The following is a 21,593-nucleotide window of genomic DNA, read 5'->3' as shown; positions in this document are numbered from 1 at the left end:
TTTGACTAATATGATTAGCTGGGACCCTAAATGGACCAGTCAATGGAGGTTTTTAGCTTTTAAAATGCAGAGAGCGCATTGTTGGGTGGCACTCTTGGTACCAGATTTTTCTTATGATTTCTTTCTGTCGAGTTTACTCAGTTTCACTCATTTTTACTGGCAAAAGGCAACAACATTTCCAGATCCAGGCCTCAAGTATGAGTTATGCATATCACGCGGCTTTATTAACTAAAACTGGAACCTAAAACAGAGTACATATACAGTACACGTCCAGTCCCCTGATTACCTTGAAAAGCAGAGTTTAGATTTATTAGAGGGCCTCAGTATTTGCCATTTATTACACTTCAAACTCAAGAAATTCTTTATTTCATCGAGGAATTAATTATTAAGGTTGGCGAAGTCATCTGTCAGGAAACTAATCCAAAAACTCCAAACACAGCGAGGTCTGAAAGTGTCTTTAACACTAATATTTAGCGCAGCCACTGATTGCATCAATAACTGCCTGACGTCTCTTTGGCGTTGCTCCTCTGTACTTTCCCAGAATGTTTGGAGTCATTTGGTTCCATTCTGTATAGCCTTTTTTGTATGTTGAGTTTTTTTCCCTCTTCCTCAATTCTAAAGTTCAAGATTTGTTTTTTACATTTTTTTTTCATTTTTTTTATTTTTTGAGGCTGAGATTGGATTTTTGAGCGTACATTGCATTTTGTTTGCCAGAAGAGTTCAGCGTTTCTTGGAAAAGGGTTTGTGATTTTGACTTTCTGGGCATGTGGAGAGTTTATTAATCTGCTTGTTCTTGAAGGACCAGCGTCCAGGGATGGAAAGAAATGCTCGCCGGAAAAGCCATAAAGAATGCGAAATGTGGTTTGTCATGAGATGTCATTTCTTTGCCACATTTTGCTCTAACTCAAAGTCTTCAAACTGCTTTGGCAAATGATGTGGTAATTATATTGCTTTTCTCCATTGTTGTCCACAAAGCAGGCTTTAAACATTTATTGGCATTTTCTGAATATTTTCAGTTTATTGCACTGTACTCTTTCACAATAAGACTGGCTTTCCAAGAACAGCTATTGTGTGCGCTTAGACGTAGCTTGAGATGTTCTCTAACTTAGTAAATCTGTGTCAGGCAGAAGCCATTTGCAAACCTGGGAAAGACATGAAGTTGACAAACAGGTGGAGCAGGTGCTTTGTGGAATGGTGTCCAGAAGGGAGGAGAGGTGCCAAGGAGTCTCGAAGGGGTGAAGACAAACCCCGATGGGTGGAGAAGAAGCAGAGGCCCGAGCCGTTATTTCATGTATGTGGTGCACATGTGAGTTCAGGGTAGACGTAAAGTGGTATGAAGGCTGAAGGAGCTTAGGGTATGGAGGAATATTTGAGACAAAATTAAATAAAAACACACGTAATTAAATGTATTATGAAATCTGACGATACATAATAATAATCATAGTAACATAGCACCTTTGTCATGCTCAAAGCATTTCACACAAATTCGGAAAGAGCTACAGGGCATAAGGAACAATGGATACAAATGATATCCTCATGAAACACTAAATAAAGATACAGTAAATGCAGGATATAAAAAGTGTTGAAGGAAGGCAAGAGATAATAAGTTAGAATATAATAAAAAGTACAGAAACTACAAGGAAAGCCTGAGGAAATAACAGAGCTTGTGATACAAACACAAATTACCCTGAGCATCTGGACAAAGTGGGTGAACAGGAAGAAGGGTCAGAATATCGGGGTAAGTTCAAGGCCTTCCTGATAAGTTTGAAGTTGTTTTTTTTAAAGAGTCGGCCGATCTCAACAATTTAGGTAGGCTGTTCCAAAGTCTGGGTGCTATAGAGCTGAAGGCTCTGTCATCCTTAGAGAACAGGTCAGTTTGGGGAAACAAAGGATTACCAGAATTGCTGGGCCTTAATGGACAGACAGGAGCAGAGTGGTGGAGGATGTTATTGATCTGGTGTGGTACAAAGCCATTTCAAGCTTTAGAAGTAAGTAACAGAATTTTATATTCAGTCCAGTAGGACACAGGGAGACAGTGAAGGTGGAGCAGGATGGCTGTTATGTGCTGACTGCTGCAGGTCTGTGTAAGGACTCTTGAAGGAGAATTTTGAATCACCTGGAGCTGTGATTAAGATTAGATTAGAGGGAACTCCTGCCAATAGGGAGTTACAGTTATAGATGCAGGATGGAACAAAAGCATGAACATGTTTCCAAGCCTTAGAAAAGGAGAGGAATGAGCGAACAAGGGATATGTTATGGAGTTGGAAGTAAGAAAGTTTCGTAATTGGATTCATGTGAGTAGAATAAGGAAGGGGAGAATCAAAAATGACACCAGGACTTCTAGTAGAAGAAGGTCTGATGACATCCTCACCAAGAGTGATTGAGAAGGAGCTTGTGTTCTTAAGCTGAGGTTTAGTGCTAATTAGCATGACGTCTGTTTAATTGCACATGTTCCATCTAGGTATTACTTTCACCGAAATTAATGTAAGGACCTGAGCAAACTCTGAGGAACTTTTACTTTTAATACTAAAATATATCATCTGAATAAAAATGATAACCCAGTCCAAAGTTACAAATAATATGACCAAGGAGAAGTATTTAGATGCAGAGGAACTGAGGGCTGAGGACAGAACCTTGCAGAACTCCTTGTGTGAACTCAGAAGACACAAAACATTGCTGGGCACTCTGAAGGCAGCAGAGCCAACAGCTTAGGGGCCGAGAAGTAGAGGAGTGTGACCATTTGGAGAGGGGACAGACCGAGGAGGTGACCTCAGGACAAAGTGAAGGTTCTAGGGGAGGCTGAGGGGTGAAGAAGCAGGGAGAAGAGCGAGCTGCAAGGGGTGACAAACATGTGTAGGCTGTGCAACCAGAAGAGATTAACCCAGTCTGTGTACACTTCTACAACTGACTTTCGCTTGGCTATTTACCGTTTTGTACTCGGGTCCCACGTGTAGACTCCACTGATCTTCTGACCCATTTAGATGTAGGCCTATATGTATTGTCAGATCTACAGAGTGCATATCAGGGGGTCACCTTTTTCCAGTGCTGTAATTAGTGAGTAGAAATAATAATAATAAATAATTTGCATTTATAGAGTGCCTTTCACAAACCCAAAGGTCGCTTTACATATAGTTGGGAAAAAAAATCACACAGAAGACAAAAATTAATCAAAGAGGAAAGTTTTGAGTTGAGATTTAAAGGTGGAGAAAGAGGAGCAATCTCAGAGAGACTGAGGAAGAGAGTTCCGGAGTTGAGAGGCTGAAGGACCTGCCCTCCCGTGGTGGAGAGTCTGGTGCGTGGAGATTACGGCGAGACCTGAGAAAGCGACAAGGAGTGTACGGAGCTAGGAGCTGAGTGAGGTAGAGGGGTGCAAGGTCATGTAGGGCTTTGAAGGTGAGAAGCAGAATCTTGAATGTAATCCTTGATGGACATGGTAACCAGTGAAATTGGGGAGATGTGAGCAGAACGCTTTGTGTGGGTGAGGACTTCTAAATGTACTGTAGCCTTTGTATAGATTTTGCAGGGAGGCTGATGAAGACGGAATAACAGTAATCAATACGAGACATTATAAAACAATGAACCAGAGTTTGAGCATCATTAAAGGACAACAATAGACACAGTCGAGTAATGTTACGGAGATGATAGAATGAAATTTTGGACAGAGACCCAAAGTGTAGCTCAAAGTTAAGTGAAGAATCAAATAAAACGTCAAGATTTCTGACAACAGGAGCAGGTTTGACAAGCGTACCATCAACAGAAACAGAGAAGTTAGATGTCTTAGAAAGTCGGGAGTTTGGGCCTACTCAAAACATGGATCTTACCTTGAAACCTCCAGGTTGGGGATACTGGGAGCTGCTGCTTATTGTGACAGGACTGGGTGGAACGCCAAAGACAGCCTTGGATTGGGGGCCATTTCACTGTCACTGTGTCACTGTCATCTAGCCGGCTTTGAGCAGGTGGTAGTAGCCTGTCCTGGGTGTACTGGGCAGGGACCCCTGGATGGGTCACTAATCCATTACAGCCCTCACAATCCTGCACTGCCATATTTTCTAAGTTTTGGGTTGCTGGATCAAAGCTGGAGTGAAAAGAGAAAAAGGCAGAAAATCCAGAGAGACAATTAGATTTGAACACAAGATGGGTGGCACTGTACCACCATGCTACCTTTACTGTATAAAAATTGTCAACGAATGTTAAAAGCAGCCCACTTATATTGATGACATATCTATCTATCTATCTATCTAATGTAAATTACAATATAAAAATGCATTAATAATATAATCATCATACACTATTTTGGCAGGGTTATGTCTCATATACATTTATTTTATTCCTGGCTGGCCAATGCAGTGAGCTACCCATCGGCCTCAAGCTGAAGACCCACGAGTGATGAGAGCCACCGCTGGGTCTCTTCTTACTGTCCCAGTCATTATGAATGAATGGCTCTTACTTGGTGCCACTCTGTTACTTTTCCTTTAAATTTTCTTGAAGCGCACTTGCCATTGCTGCCACTTGACCAAGTCATCCTGGACCTTGGCGGGTTTATGTCATCACCAGAAGCAAACCCAAACAAGATGCCTTAAAGTCTTCAGTGTTTTGAATTGGTGCAACTGTGACACAGAACTACGAGTGGCCTACAGCATGTATGAGACGAGCATAATACAAGGGAGGGACGAGTTAAAAGACACTTTAACATAATAAATAAATATAGTGAAAGTAAACCCTGGCTGCTTTAGTGAGCCAAGCTATAAAGGTTTAAGACCCTGTCTACCCACGTGGTATCTCCACCTCCTTGCCATTAGCTCATTGGACAATTGGCCAAGTGGTGGCTTTAAAGTCCATCCTGAGGTGTCTTCAAGGCTCAGTCTTACTTGTGTGCCCACAAATGTCAACTGTTGGAAATTTTACCAGCAGTAACACTGTGACCACATCTGTGACCACATGCCTTCAGGTTTTTAGGTCTGTCCAGTCCTGTGCACGTCTGTGGTCATCAACTGCACATGCGCTAGACAACAAAACATGGACACGTGTGAAGAAAAGGCCAGTGTGCATGCATGGAGGAATTCTGTATCAACTCAGTGCCAGACACGCACCATTGTACTTTAAATAGAAATGAACGAGTCTGTAGCCATCTGCATCTGTTCAGCTTTGGAGTGTAAACGTTCCTTCAGGAACATTGCCAGTGACCTTGTCTGGGGATGGGGATACCCCAAAAAGTCAGCTCAATATAGCAAACCAAGTTCTCCCTGTGCTCCTGAGCCCACATACACACTTAGAAGGCCAGGGATCACTGGTGTCCCTCACCTTTCTCGTTTCTTATAATAGTGCAAGGGACCACAGCCTGTACCAAGTGGGCTTTCTGTGTTACCAGCCGCCTATGCAGCACAGCCTCTTTCTTACTTCAGTGCCTCCAGACAACAATCTACTTCTGGAGCTCTCCTTGAGTCAGAACAGCAGGCTGTCTACTGGCGGCTGTCTGGCCACAATGGCACTTGGACAAGCTCTCTTGTTACCTGTGTGGCTTCATTATTTTTAACACAGTTTAGCCAGACCTGTCTGCTGCCCGGTCTACACATAAACTACAGCCGCCATTGACCCTGGTACTGCCATGCCAGGCTAGCAACTTCTCATTACACTGCGTAGATAGATAGATAGATAGATAGATAGATAGATAGATAGATAGATAGATAGATAGATAGATAGATAGATAGATAGATAGATAGATAGATAGATAGATAGATAGATATGAAAGGCACTATAATAGATAGATAGATAGATAGATAGATAGATAGATAGATAGATAGATAGATAGATAGATAGATAGATAGATAGATAGAAAGGCACTATATAACAGATAGATAGATAGATAGATAGATAGATAGATAGATAGATAGATAGATAGATAGATAGATAGATAGATAGATAGATAGATATGAAAGGCACTATATAATAGATAGATAGATAGATAGATAGATAGATAGATAGATAGATAGATAGATAGATAGATAGATAGATAGATAGATAGATATGAAAGGCACTATAATAGATAGATAGATAGATAGATAGATAGATAGATAGATAGATAGATAGATAGATATGAAAGGCACTATATAATAGATAGATAGATAGATAGATAGATAGATAGATAGATAGATAGATAGATAGATAGATAGATAGAAAGGCACTATATAACAGATAGATAGATAGATAGATAGATAGATAGATAGATAGATAGATAGATAGATATGAAAGGCACTATATGATAGATAGATAGATAGATAGATAGATAGATAGATAGATAGATAGATAGATAGATAGATAGATAGATAGATATGAAAGGCACTATATAAAAGATAGATAGATAGATAGATAGATATGAAAGGCACTATATAATAGATAGATAGATAGATAGATAGATAGATAGATAGATAGATAGATAGATAGATAGATAGATATGAAAGGCACTATATAATAGATAGATAGATAGATAGATAGATAGATAGATAGATAGATAGATAGATAGATAGATAGATAGATAGATATGAAAGGCACTATATATAATAGATAGATAGATAGATAGATAGATAGATAGATAGATAGATAGATAGATAGATAGAAAGGCACTATATAACAGATAGATAGATAGATAGATAGATAGATAGATAGATAGATAGATAGATAGATATGAAAGGCACTATATAATAGATAGATAGATAGATAGATAGATAGATAGATAGATAGATAGATAGATAGATAGATATGAAAGGCACTATATAATAGATAGATAGATAGATAGATAGATAGATAGATAGATAGATAGATAGATAGATAGATAGATAGATAGATATGAAAGGCACTATATAATAGATAGATAGATAGATAGATAGATAGATAGATAGATAGATAGATAGATAGATAGATAGATAGATAGATAGATAGATAGATAGATAGATAGATAGATAGATAGATCACACATGTGTTTTTGTGCTGATCGTTGTGCTTTTGGACCTTTTGCTTGATATTTTCGTGTTGGTTTGTATTGAGCGTTATTTTGCTTTTTTGTCTAATTTCACATGAATTATATTCATATGTGAGCCCAGTGTTTTGAACTTGTAAACAGCAAGCACACTTAATAACTTAGAAGTGAAGTTACCGAGTATATTCCAAGCCCTTGAGAGAGAACCTCCTTAATCTGTCCCTGATGCAGGCACCTCAGGACATTTAGGGGGTCCAAAGTATTTCTAAAATGAGCCCCAAATCTGAAAAATGACATTCACTGTTACAGCTTCAAATACAGTATATCACCAGTCAAGAGCAGAAAGTGCACTCTGCCCACTCGGCTTGGCAGCTTGTCATTGCCCCTGAAGCCATGCAGCTTGGTGGGAGTGAGAGTGGGATGAGGATGCCGTCAGACAGGATGGCATTAATCTTTTATACACATCAATATCAGCCAGGGAGGGCAATTGGGTCATGTCCAAGAGTGAAGTCTTCATGTGTCAGGGAGATCCGATCCCCTCAGACCTCTTTGGAGACGTGGTAGCCACTGGATTATTGCACATGACAATAAAAAATCCAGGAGGTCTGATGTGTTCAGTGACTTTGAACTTAGAATTCTTCAAGCGTTTCATTATTAAAAAAAAAAAAGCTGCAATTCCTGAATTGCCTGAATGCAAATAAAAGTAAAAATATTTCACATATGTTTATATTAGCTGCCCTTAGAATGGGAGTCCTCGGATAACATGAAGTGGATGTTGTTCTGCATCATCTTTCTTTAATATTTGCCACAAACTTCTGTTCATTCTCACACCGTTCTTTTCTGTCTAAGCATTTAAATATTGACACTGAAAATCAGCCACATCCCATAAATGACATTCACAGTTTTCCAGTGATGTAAGGTGTCCACCGTGTCTAAATCTTTGGGGAGTACCGCTGTTGTTTTGGCTTCTAGTCTAATTCAAGTAAGTTTTCTGACAAAGTGATCTCAGTTACAGTAACATTATGTTTCAGTTATTTCATGCCATTTTGCACACAATTGTAAATTGTATGAAATATGACAACTTCTAGTCGGACTTCACCGGTAACTAATCTACTTCAGCACGGTCAGAATACATCCATTCACAACGTATCAAGAGACCATCCTGGCTACATCACAGGAACATTTAGAAGCACCAGTAAATCTAGGATTTGCGGGATGGGACAGCAAAACTATGTAGGGAGTGTTCAACATCATCATCATCATCGTTGTTGTCGTCATCTTCACTGTGCTTATTCTGTTGAGAGTTGTGGTAGCAACACTAAAGGCCGTCTCGTCTTACGTGATTTTTCTACCAATTTTCAGTCGTAGCCACCATTTACATATTCATAGCGAGTCGGGTGCACTTGGCGGTGCGTTGTCTTCAAGGGGCAGTCATGTAATCTGATATGCCCTGCGACTCCCCCCTCAAACAAGTTTGATTTTGTCTTCAATTGTAGAGCTGACAGCTGATAACTAATGAATGCTCATCTGGACGTACAATTCTTATATTGCAGAGATGGCTGATAAGGAACGTGGGAGTTTTGGACCCCAGACTGAAAGGCCTGTCTGTCTGATATCTCATGTTTTACATACCACAGCAAAATGGAAAAAGGAAACAAAGGACCAGAACTGCGGCTGAGCTCACCGCAGCTGTTCATCCTTCATATGGCGCTAGCAGACAAAGCGGGAGCGTGACTGTGCTGGAAGGTCAGCACACAATTGCCCAATGGGGCACGTTCAGCGGTTTTCTGTCACTTAAACTGACACGGTTTGGAAATGAGATCGGCCACTGCAGTCGGCACACCTGACACACTCCATGACTAGAAGTCACCATGTTGCTACTTTTAGGTGATTACTAATATTTTTAAGTGTTTATTGTAATTGTTTTGGATAATCTTACACTCATTTTATGAGTTTTTGGAGTCATCCAAATCCATTTCTAACTTTTATTTTTCATTTTGCTGTTTACTTTTCTAGTTGTATCATCTTCTGGATTGTTCTGATGCCATCTCACATTTTAACTATTGCCACCATGTTTGTTCGCCATCGCCAGGGAAGGGGGTGTATCCTCTAATGTTGTAACCTACTGTGGTAAAGAGCGTTAGGGTTTTTTAAAAATAAAAACAGTGTGGCTCGGGCTCGGTGGGTATTGGTGCACTTAGCTGCGAGGGGAGACTGGCTGACTGCATATTTACATGCAAACACGACGATCTGCAAGTCTTTAAACAGAGCGCCTGCACTCTCAGAGTATAAAGGGTTGGAGCAGATCAGTCGACAGATAAAAAAGAACTGGAAGGAGAAAGAATGAGAAAAGAAATATATGAGGGAGGAAAATCAAGAGGGCCAAGCTGAAGAAAAGAGAGGGTAGGATCGAGAGTTTGAGCGGGAGGCATGGCAGTCCGGTGGATCCTGTGATGAGCAGGAGTGGCCGATGGCTTTGAGGGCTGTTCCATGTACGCCGAGGGATGGTGGTGGGACAGCAGAGCCGGGCTGAGGTGGCTGGGATGAACACCAACGTGAGGGTTGAGGGTTGACTGCACTCAGAAGACCTGATGGGTGAGTGGAGAAGGCAAGAGAGAGTGAAGCATTGACGCTCACTGGACAGAATGAAACGGCAAACTCAGAGATTTCATTCTTGATTTTGAATGTTTTTTTTAGATGTACTAATCCATTTGAATTTTTATCCCAGTTGAGTACTGGATTTTATCAGATTATTTATTTATTTATTTATTGAAGAATAACAATGCACTTTATTTATTTGGACACTGATGACAGTGGTTTGTGTCCTCATTGCAGTTGTCCACCTCACTTTCATGACTAACAATGTCCTGGGAACTCTAAGATGGCAAGGCTGCAGGCAAAACAGATTTAAAGAGTTGTCCTAGTGATGCAAGGAGCGGCTGGATTAAGCAATAAGCAAAATAAGCACATACCTAGGACATCAAAGGACAGAAACGTTATCATAGACCATATGGTGCCAAGCCGCAAATGGGGCAGCTGAAAAAGGTTCCACAAAAAGTGGCTCCCGCATTAAATGAAAAAATGACATACATATCTCTCTATTATAAAAGGAAATCCTGGGATGAGACTATTGCTATTGTCAGACACAGCTCCTGCGCTCTCGGCTCCAACCTGGGTTGGAAATAAAAGACAAAGAGTAGAAGGAAAAGTAGAGCGTCGTAAAGAGGTGTCGTAAACATTGGCGTGATACACAAGCAGAGCAGGTTAGAGATTATGAAAGAAATAAAATTTGAAAGTTTCACAAAACTGATAGTAAAGATCACATTAGCGCTAACAAACGGAAATTATTACTTGGTGAAATAACAGAGCAGCAAAAAGAGATCGAATATATGGACATAGGTGATATGACAGAAGTATGAAGTTATTGTTCAGCTTTAAACTTTAAGTTGGAGACTTGTAGATCGTCTAATTCATGTTGCCATCAGGGGTAAGTACTGTTTCTTCCCAATGAAGAGTCGTATCCACGAGAATTTAAAGATTTGTTGTTTGGTGAAAGTGAAATCCACATACGCAAGTGACAGAGATGCGAAGTGGCTGGCGTGTAGCACAAGCCAGGGGGGGTTGGCGAGCAAAGCGAGCAGGAGGCAAAGCCCCCTAGTATATATAATAATAAAAATAATAATAAAATTGTAATAATAGAAGTTAATGCTACTCGTATGTTACTCTTGGGATTACAACAAAATTAGAATCTGACAACTGGCTCATGTGATCGTTCTTGTCTTCGTCACGTCAGCTGTCCTGTTCAGTCATCCACTGAGAGTGAGTGCAGCTCATTTATTTGGGGGTATCACAATCTTTTAAGTGCTTTGGGCCTCTAAAGGTCTTAACCCGGCCCTGGTGCTACGCAATTTAAATGGCAACTGGGAGCCATGTGCCAGTAACAGGAGTAATAACCCATCGGTGTTTGATTGTAAAAAGCCAGTGGCATCTTGATCGTAAAATAAAATAATTTAGTGACTCCGTGCACAATGTACATCCCGGAAGCATATAACTGCAAAGAACCAACATAAGAAGTGCTACACCAGGGTTTCCTAAACTTTTTTTTGTCGCCACCCAATCTTGTTAAATGACCCTTGGATCCCCTTGGAGAATCGCTGGCTATAGTTAGAAGGTTGAGGATGACTTAGGATGAGAGACAACAATTGCTTCATCAACCCACAAAGACTCAATGCGGCCCATTAAATACAACAGAGACTTGCCAAGTTTAAGGAATAACTGTGCTAGAGAAAAAGCAGCCTAACTTCCCACGTAATAAACTTCTGTACAAAATATTTTATTAGGGAAAAGTGCACAATTCATAGAAATATCCATCTCCCGGTCCTCTCCTAAAACATCTTGCCAGCCTGGCTGGCAGAACAGATCCATCTTCTGCTTTGATCTTTAAACTTTAAAGTGTGCGCCACCTTGTGCAGTCAGTATGGCGTCTGTGTGCTGCCGTCATCCACACAAGTTCCAGCCAGACTACTGTGGCTAAAGATCTGCACTGCTATTTCGATGCCAGGTTACCAGTTCAAATCCTGCTGGGTCCTTAACCTGAGAAGTGCAACCAAGGGCACTGAACAATGTGCTCTGACTCCCCCAGAGATCATGCGAAAAGGCAATTTCCACTTGGGGATTACTAAAGTATATGAAATCAAGTCAACCAGAGCTGCTGTCCATGTAAACAAACTACAAAATGGTGGTAACTGTATCCAAAAATGAAATGCAATTTTGGAAAAAGTGGCAAAATTAAGCAAAACTTGAAGACAAAATACTGACCACAGTACCAAATTACATAAGAAACACTGGAATTATAAGAAACAAGAGAGAGCGACAGTTGTCATTTGGGTCCAAAAATTGGTCTGAATGCCACTCATCAAAAACCTGTGAAGTCAAAACTCTTAAGCCCAAATAAACTTAAAAAACATGAAATTGCTCCGACTCACCTTCTTCTTTTATAGTTGAAATCCCCAAACTAGGAAGCCACATCTGGCATGACGCCATCCTAAATCCCCAAGTGGTCGCCTACCTGGCCAGACCCTCATGTTCACAGACACGCATTCAAAATGGCGATGATGTGGCTTGATTGTAGTAGTGATAAAAATAATAAACATATGGAAAAACAAAATCAGTATGTGGGAATTTTACACAGCACATGCATTCCTGACACTTGTTGGTCTCCCTATTGCTATTAAATTAATTGTCGACTCAGCAGCACATTTTATCTATTAAGAGACACGCCATTAAAACCAAACAAGTTTTATTTTGAACATAAGCCCTGTGGACATTACTCCGCATATGTTGCTTTTCAAAACACCCTTCCATTAAGTAAAGATTGAGGAAGACAGCCAGCAGGAGGAGGACGGCACTTTTGAGCCTTTACTGCTAAAGAGGCCGATGCGTTCCATCTGGTGTAAAAGAAAGAGAGGACAACGATAAAGAGTTGGGGTGCAGAGACGGCCACCCCGTATAACTGGACACAGTGAAAGTCACAAAAACATGTAATTATTGCAGAGTCATCTCAGCAGACGCGAGTTCAGAACAGAACTGGCAAAGATGGCAGAGCTTCTGACTTTCAGTCCCCACGGCAGGAAGAGGCGGGTCCAGGTGGATGGACACTGGAAGTGATGTCAGAGGTGTTCTAGCTGTCAATCATCCAGTCTACACAGGCAGAAAGAGACTAAGATGTTAAGACACAGCGCCAACTGCTGGTGTGGCGGAGGACTTACAGTCACTAGAGCCCTTATGTGGGTGTGTTTGACATTGTTTTTCCTTCCATCATTAATGTTGTATTCTCCCTTTGTCAGGTAAAAGACAAACATGTGCCATCCTCTTAGACTGGATACCTGCAAATGGCCTTCAAAAATGTCATTCCTATGATTGTACCTTAGCATTTCATTTTGTTGGAATGCTGCTTCTGCCAAACAGTTCAACATGTCTCCTTGTTTTTGCAGCTGAAGACGGATGCCTGGAAAATTCACCAGACACGGCGGCGTTTAGTAGGGAATACCAGCTTCAGCAGCACCTGTTTGATCCCGAGCATGACTATCCAGCACTTGGCAAGTGGGTAAGTGTTGTGCTGACTGCTGACTTGTACGTTTTTCGCTTGCTTAAGCCTCATCTTCCCTTAATGTTTTCATTTCTAAGATTTATACTGAATGAGGCGGTTTGACTGTGCCCACCTTTGACCGAGAGCGTCTTCAGTTTGTGACTGGCGATGACTGTTAGGGTTTGCACTAAAGAGAGAGACCAAACACGATAAAATCCTTGCTCAAATATACCATAAGTCTGAATAAGTTAAAATTGGCTCTGTCCGACACGCAAAACCTCAACTTTGAAGCTTGATCTTGATCGCCAATAACAGTTTATATGTCACGACACATGCAACGTGACCTATGATTTGGACCTCCAGCTCACAGCAGCCCCAAAATTAGGCTTTGAATCCTTCTCCCAGGCCACCAAAGACGCAGGAGTGCACATCAACTGACAGGAAATGGACGGCCATGAGCAAACAGAATGGCGGTGAGGGCGTGCAGATGAACATGCACCATTACTGGCATGGATTGAACTCCATCACAGCGGCACGTCCACAAACAATTACCAGCAACAACACATTCTGCATGCCAGTGACACACATGTCAGGTGACGGACACAAAGGGCAGGTGGAACAAACACTGACAGTTTCTTCTGCGACTTCACACTCTGCTTACAACACAAAGCCCTACACACCATTTAACCATGAAAAGCAACCACATCTGTGTCCTTTCCTCAATGTTGACCTAAAAGCAGGAGCCATTTGTCCTCACAGGTGGCGCAGTGGTAGTGCTGCTGCTTTGCAGTAAGGAGGTTGTGGGTTTGCTTCCCGGTTCCTCACTGTGTGGATAGTGCTTTGAGTACTGAGAAGAGCGCTATATAAATGTAATGTATTATTATTATTTCACTAACAATTAATGCGAAATGATTAAAGACACTGCCACACACAGCCAAGCAAAAGATCGGCCGGAAATTCTACCAGAATCAAAGGAAAAACTTTATTAAGAACACATCAAGAATATCATCTTGTTATGGCAGAACCAAACTAGTAAGAAGAAGACAGGATTTGAAAGCAGGAAATGAAATTGGGTTGGAAGACAAAACAAAATGGTTTACTGGGAGGACAGGGAGTGACTAAGCCGAAATGCAAAACCAAACTCAAAGTCAAAAAGTCATGGCAGAAAATTAATTACCAGTGATACGGAATAAAAAAGTGTAATAAAGATCAAAGATGGTGTCTTTGTTTACCCAAACATGTGTAACAAGAAGAGCATCACGTTGGTATTTTACGAGCAGTATCGACGTCTAACGTCAGGCGCCCTGCAAAAGCACTTCACCAGCAACCAACTGGCATGAGGCGCGCATCGAACAACTAAAACACTATAATAAGGTATAATCGCAAGAGAGCTCTTCTCCAAACTTGAAGACTCCAACTCCCATCATGCACTGTGATGGATGATGTCATCAGCGCCCACACAGTTCAATGATGCATTTGATTAAAACTCAGAGCTCCTAATTTCTGACCTTCAACTCGGAAAAATGGAATGAAAACGCACCGTGAACTCAGAATTCCTTCTCGCAAACTCAGGCCTGGTCTCTCAATCTCAGTTTGTCCGACTTGATGTCAATCCAAAATGGTGACGGTTAAGTACAGTAACATTTTATAGGTTTAGTTTGTTTATTAGGAGAACTTGCTTTAAACAAATCATCTCAGTACTGACTAATGCAAGTGAACAGTAACGGACTAACAGATGTTAGCTTGAAGCGCGTTACTGTTAGTGCATTGTGCTCAATGGTTGCTTTGTGAAGTTTTTTAATTGCACCTTCCAAGCAGAAATATAATCATTTATCATGACCCAAGAGCACAAAAATCTTTTTTAAGGCCTGACAACATACTTTTTGCACCTTTCTTGCTCATTGTTTTTACGTTCTTGTATATGAAGCACAGGGAAAGTACTGGAATCCTCCAAAAATTCCATTTTGAGATTTTGATGAATCTCGACGTTTTAGACATCCCTGAGTCAGAAAATACCATTTTGGAATTATGTCTGTGTGTCTGTGTGTGTGTGTGTCTGTTTGTCTGTGTGTGTATCTGCGTATGTGTGTGTCTGTCTGTGTCTGTCTGTGTGTGTCTGTGTGTGTGTCTGTGTTTGTGTCTGTGTGTGTCTGTGTTTGTGTCTATGTGTGTGTCTGTGTGTGTGTGTCTGTGTGTGTGTGTCTGTCTGTGTCTGTCTGTGTGTGTCTGTGTTTGTGTCTGTGTGTGTGTCTGTGTGTGTGTGTCTGTGTGTGTGTGTCTGTCTGTGTCTGTCTGTGTGTGTCTGTGTTTGTGTCTGTGTGTGTGTCTGTGTGTGTGTCTGTGTGTGTGTGTCTGTCTGTGTCTGTGTGTGTGTCTGTCTGTGTCTGTGTGTGTGTCTGTCTGTGTCTGTGTGTGTGTGTCTGTCTGTCTGTGTCTGTCTGTTTGTCTGTGTGTGTCTGTGTGTGTCTGTTTGTCTGTGTGTGTCTGTGTGTCTGTGTGTGTGTGTGTCTGTGTGTCTGTGTGTGTGTGTCTGTGTGTGTGTGTCTGTCTGTCTGTGTCTGTCTGTGTGTGTCTGTGTTTGTGTCTGTGTGTGTGTGTCTGTCTGTGTGTGTGTCTGTGTGTGTGTCTGTGTGTGTGTCTGTGTGTGTGTGTGTGTCTGTGTGTGTGTCTGCGTATGTGTGTGTCTGTCTGTGTTTGTCTGTGTGTGTCTGTGTGTGTGTCTGTGTTTGTGTCTGTGTGTGTCTGTGTGTGTCTGTCTGTGTGTGTGTCTGTGTGTGTCTGTGTGTGTGTCTGTGTGTGTCTGTGTTTGTGTCTGTGTGTGTCTGTGTTTGTGTCTGTGTGTGTGTGTCTGTCTGTGTGTGTGTCTGTGTGTGTGTCTGTGTGTGTGTCTGTGTGTGTGTGTGTGTCTGTGTGTGTGTCTGCGTATGTGTGTGTCTGTCTGTGTTTGTCTGTGTGTGTCTGTGTGTGTGTCTGTGTTTGTGTCTGTGTGTGTCTGTGTGTGTCTGTCTGTGTGTGTGTCTGTGTGTGTCTGTGTGTGTGTCTGTGTGTGTGTCTGTGTGTGTGTGTCTGTCTGTCTGTGTCTGTCTGTGTCTGTCTGTGTGTGTCTGTGTTTGTGTCTGTGTGTGTGTCTGTGTGTGTGTGTCTGTCTGTGTGTGTGTGTCTGTGTGTGTGTCTGTGTGTGTGTCTGTGTGTGTGTCTGTGCATCTGCCTGTGTGTGTGTCTGTGTGTGTGTCTGTCTGTGTGTGTGTCTGTGTGTGTGTGTCTGTCTGTGTCTGTCTGTGTGTGTCTGTGTGTGTCTGTGGGTGTGTCTGTGTTTGTGTCTGTGCGTAAGTCTGTGTGTGTGTCTGTCTGTGTGTGTGTGTGTGTCTGTGTGTGTGTGTGTGTCTGTGTCTGTCTGTGTGTGTGTGTCTGTCTGTGTGTGTGTCTGTGTGTGTGTGTCTCTGTGTGTGTGTGTCTGTCTGTGTGTGTCTGTGTGTGTCTGTGGGTGTGTCTGTGTTTGTGTCTGTGCATAAGTCTGTGTGTGTGTCTGTCTGTGTGTGTGTGTGTCTGTCTGTGTGTGTGTGTCTGTGTCTGTCTGTGTGTGTGTGTCTGTGTCTGTCTGTGTGTGTGTCTGTCTGTGTGTGTCTGTCTGTGTGTGTCTGTGTGTGTCTGTGTTTGTGTCTGTGTGTGTGTCTGTGTTTGTGTCTGTGCGTAAGTCTGTGTGTGTGTCTGTCTGTGTGTGTGTCTGTCTGTGTGTGTCTGTCTGTGTGTGTGTGTCTGTGTGTGTGTCTGTCTGTGTGTGTCTGTGTGTGTGTCTGTGTTTGTGTCTGTGCATCTGCCTGTGTGTGTGTCTGTCTGTGTGTGTGTCTGTGTGTGTGTGTGTCTGTCTGTGTGTGTCTGTGTTTGTGTCTGTGCGTAAGTCTGTGTGTGTGTCTATGTGTGTGTGTTTGTCTGTCTCTCTGTGTGTGTTTGTCTGTGTATGTGTGTGTCTGTCTGTGTGTGTGTGTCTTTGTTTGTGTGTCTGTCTGTGTTTGTCTGTGTGTCTGTGTGTGTCTGTGTGTGTGTGTCTGTCTGTGTTTGTCTGTGTGTGTTTGTCTGTGTGTCTGTGTGTGTGTGTCTGTGTGTGTTTGTCTGTGTGTCTGTGTTTGTCTGTGTGTGTTGGTCTGTGTGTCTGTGTGTGTGTGTCTGTATGTGTGTGCATGTAAACGTGATAACTTGAGTACGCTGTCACTTTGGTCAACCAAGTTTTGCATGCAAGTATTTGGTACAAAACGTAGATTTCTATCAACTTTAGAGCTATTTCTGCTAACTGGAACTGGTACTTTTTCATTCATGCAGCTGAAGAGTCCGATTTATTCAACTTTACTTTTATAATAATTGTTCAATATATTATTAATTTGATTTGATTTGTAGTTGATGGTTCTTTAATGTACATCATATAAAAATATAATCATTGTCTTGTATCCATCCATCCCCATATACCACTCCTAATTTTTTATCTTCAGTCTGGACTATAGAACTGTTAAGTAGCGTTTGCGGCTGAAACACCTGCTTACACGGGGCATCCATGTTTACTTTCCCACTTGGGCAGCGTGAACGTGCAGTGGTAGCAAATGACGCGATTGTGATTTTCGACCTCCCAGCTGTGCTGTATGACGAGCGCAGCATCAGTACAAGCACCAGAAAAGGTGTGACATCATCAGAGAGTAGCTTTTGTGTTTTTTCTTTCCTCAGCTTTTTGTGATGATAATTTCAATCCCTCACCGGACTACAGCTTCTATCTTATAGTACGTCTCGGTCTCTCATCGTCAGTGGTGTTATACCAAATTGCATTTAAGTACAAAAGACACTTTTCCTCCGTTTGTCTTCATCTACGCTGTTTTCAGAGACTGGCTAATGCAGCGTTGCCTGCCACTCCCTGCCTGATTTGGTGTTACATTTGACATGCGCAGCGACATTCGCCCCACCGGCATGCGCCTTGTCAAGTGTGCACTCCATTTTACGGTGTACATCACAGCTGACAATAACTCAGAAATACACCTCCTTCTGTTTTTAAAAACACCGATACTGCTGTCCACCAGCAAGTCGCCATTAACCTGAAAATGAAATTTAACAGCCAGCATTAACCATTTTTTGAAGGAAGCAAAATTCAGATGGAAAAAATGCACAAATTACTAACACACGAGAGAACAGAGTGGATTCTGATTTCTTCTATAGCTCATGTAGAAGCTGACCATTGGAAGGTGATTAAAATAATTGCTACCTTTTCTTTTTTTGGTTGGTGGACATTTAGTTAAACCCACTAAGTGTTCATTTTTTGCCTTTCATGCCAAATTTCTGGCCATTTTTTTTACTTTCAATGAATTGCCTTTTATGACGACCATAGCTACTACTGTCCTGCACTGCCCCTTTTAGACAGGACCACCGCTGTTAGAACACACAGTTCCTCCCTCAGGCTTCTCATTTTTTTGTATTCCTTTCTCTTTGTATTTTCCATGCTCCTTTCTTTTGTCAATAAAAACCTTCTTCTTTCGTTTTGGACTGCTTGTTTCTTTCCCTTTTACTTGCGGACCACACAATCTTAGTATCAACAACTCCTTATCCTTACCATCCATTACGGTCTCTTATCGAGACTCCCCTGCTGCCTACATGTTCGAAATTCATATTCAGGTTTATCATTGTAATAGTGGACTTCACCCATTGCCTATCATTTGAGGACCATAATAATTCAATCAACAAAGAATAATTCTAAACTATGAAACGTTAAACAACATCAAAGTAGACATACAGAAACTGAAACCATGAATAAACATGGAAGCTGAACTTTAACAGGGAAAAAGGGATGGTGAAAAAACATGAAAAATTAAAACAATGAAGAAATCCAGACTCAAAGAAAATTTATAGTTCAATAAACCAAAATGAAATTTCCATTCTTAATCCAAACAACGAAACAAATGCCAGAACTCTGATTAATCCAAATATAACAAGTCCAAACCCAAGGACAGAGCAGTCAGTGTCCTTAACAAAACAATCGTCCATACTGTGATGAACTTAGGAGTTCCAAAGCACAGAAGTCCCAATCACTTCCAATAATGCCCACTAGAGGGGGGTATCACCACCAAACCCCAGCTAGTAATAAGGGCAGGTACTGAGTCTTAATAAAATAAAAAGGTTTATTTCACAAAAAGCTCTGTAAATACATGAAGTTCCTTAGAGGACACAAAGGCAAACAGGAGTCCCCATTAGGGGCGATCCAAAGTGAGCAAGTCCTGATACACAATCCAATGGCAAAGTCAAAAACACAAAGCAAAACAGTCAAAAATCCTTTAAAAAATCACAAAAGCATAGAACTAAACTAAAAGACAAGAAGGCAAATCTGAAATGAACCACCAGGACGTGTGGGAGACCTTCTGGGTTTATAGGATGGAGGGCAGATTATGATGGCAACCAGTCACCCACAAAACACACGGAACATAACACGGCCTGCTTACACTCATAAATGAAACCCAAAACACAGAATAATACACATAATCAAAAAAGGAACATGAACATAATCAACATAAATCAAAGATGACCAAAAGAGGCATAAAGCATGAATTTGAACCCCAATCAGGGGAGGAACCCTGGCTGAAATATGAGAAATAACTAGGAATGTCACTAAATTAGAAGAAGTGCTGCTAGGAAGGCACGGGGCGAGCACTGTGAGATGCTGACACACCAAGGGTCTTTTCATTTGCCTCAAGTGACTGCGGCTCTCTTAGCTACAACACCTGAGAGCTACAGATCAAGTTGACGCCTCACCCCATTTGTCTCCAGACTAAACCGAGAACAATTAACAATCAACAAAACACGTGGAGAAAGGGATGGGGTGTTACAGTTCTGGACATTTTTTGTTTTTTCTGGGGCTCTGGCTCATGTATTTGTTTTGTGTTCAGTTTGCTAGCTAGGATTTTGAACGATGCAGACTCGATTACTTCATTTCTTTGAAGGTTCTTGTATAATTTAGGATCATGATGGTGTCTTTGTCATCTCGGCACAACTCCATTTTGGAGAGCATGTTGTATGTTGTTGCTAATGGCTGCCTTGTAGCGACAGTGTAAAGGTCACCTGCTGTCCAATTGTCCAAGATGGCGGATTAAAACAAAACATGTATGCAGTGCTTAGCGGTGATTTGAGGTACTTTTCGATGTTTAGGTGTTTGGCTATATGGTGATATCAACGGTTTACTCCCCAGGTTGCGAATTCCATATTTTGTAACTTTTTTCCTGGCTTTAGAATATTTTTCTTGTGTGTACGTTGGTGTAATTTCCATTTTTTTCTGTTTGTTGCTATAAATTATTGTTATGAAGTTTATAAAATGAATTATGTTTTGTTTTGGGATTTGCCTGTCATGATTAGGTTTGTGTGATTTTATTTTGTAAATTCTATTTTCAGGTGCTTCTGTCACCGCCAATTTGAGAGGCGTTGTTAGTGCTGCGCCGCTTCAAGTGTTGTGTCCTGCAGGATGACGATAAAGAGTCATCTGGAAACTCATTTCGTGATCCGATCTGCAGAAAACAAACAAAAAGTAAAAAATACAATTCTGAGCTCTCTTCCGTTTGGTTTGGCCTTGTTGCTTGTTTTCTCGACTTCGACTCTTTGGTAGCTAGGTTTATTTTTATTTGTTTTGGTTCCCTGTTTTGTGTGCTACTCCCGGTTAGCTCTTCATTTCTCGGCAGGACATTACTGTAACACTATTACTTTGTTTCCGTTATGGGTGTCCCATTAACCACAATGCACTGCATGACTGCTGAGGACGTGGCACGACAGCTGATAAGCCAGTGATGTGTGATGGTCGTCCAAGTTGTGGCCTTGTCTCCTAACGGTTACTCTATTTCAAAGCAAACAAACCAGCGACTGTGTTTCTGACTACGATTCTAAGCTACGTTCTGATTTTGATGAAGGACAGATTGGACTTATTAGTTCTGACTTTGGTGTGTTTATTTACCTTCTGATCCATATTTAAACTTTCCATTTTCCATCTCTGGGCTGCACCCCACTTTTCTTCTCTAATTTTGTCCTTCTCTCTCCTCGTCGCTCTTCTCTGGACCTTTCTAGTGCTGTCATGTCTTTTTTTTGTACTATGGAGCCCAAAACTGCCCTCAGTACTCCAGGGGACGCCTCACCAGTGTGTTACCTGAAGTTCGGCTTCACCTCTCTTGACTTGTACTACACACATCATGACACAGGATATGCCCAACCGTCCCAGTCACTGTCTTCATCGCTTCTGTCCTTCGTCTCGATGTAGTCCACTATGACTCCTATTGTTATTTTGACTCTTTTCATTTTGTTTCTGGCAAGCATTTTTTCTTTGACTTTCTGGTTCTCTGTTCTCTAATCTGTTTTTTGACATCATTATTGCTTTTTCCCATTTCAGTGTTTTTCATTTTCTTGGCCTTTTTTCCCAAAAAGCCTTATTTCCATTCTCCTACCCTGAGATGATCACATATAGCATCTTTCCCAGTATCTGACTAAGGTATTCACGTGCACCTCTGAAAGACAAATAAACTTACA

General features: G+C 41.4%; 1 protein-coding gene across 1 annotated transcript in view; it reads left to right on the top strand.

The window, feature by feature from the left end:
- LOC114666980 (neuroendocrine protein 7B2) overlaps window positions 1–21,593 on the top strand; it is a 68,713-nt gene that overhangs the window by 31,700 nt on the left and 15,420 nt on the right. The window contains exon 4 of the mRNA XM_028822037.2: window positions 12,967–13,079. Coding sequence (XP_028677870.1) covers window positions 12,967–13,079 — 113 coding nt within the window. The remainder of the gene's footprint in view (window positions 1–12,966; window positions 13,080–21,593) is intronic.

The sequence above is a fragment of the Erpetoichthys calabaricus genome, chromosome 16 (genome assembly GCF_900747795.2).
Source record: "Erpetoichthys calabaricus chromosome 16, fErpCal1.3, whole genome shotgun sequence".
In the NCBI taxonomy this organism is placed as follows: Eukaryota; Metazoa; Chordata; class Cladistia; order Polypteriformes; family Polypteridae; genus Erpetoichthys; species Erpetoichthys calabaricus.
The sequence above is the reverse complement of the archived record's forward strand: the minus strand, read 5'-3'. Positions and strand labels throughout refer to the sequence as shown.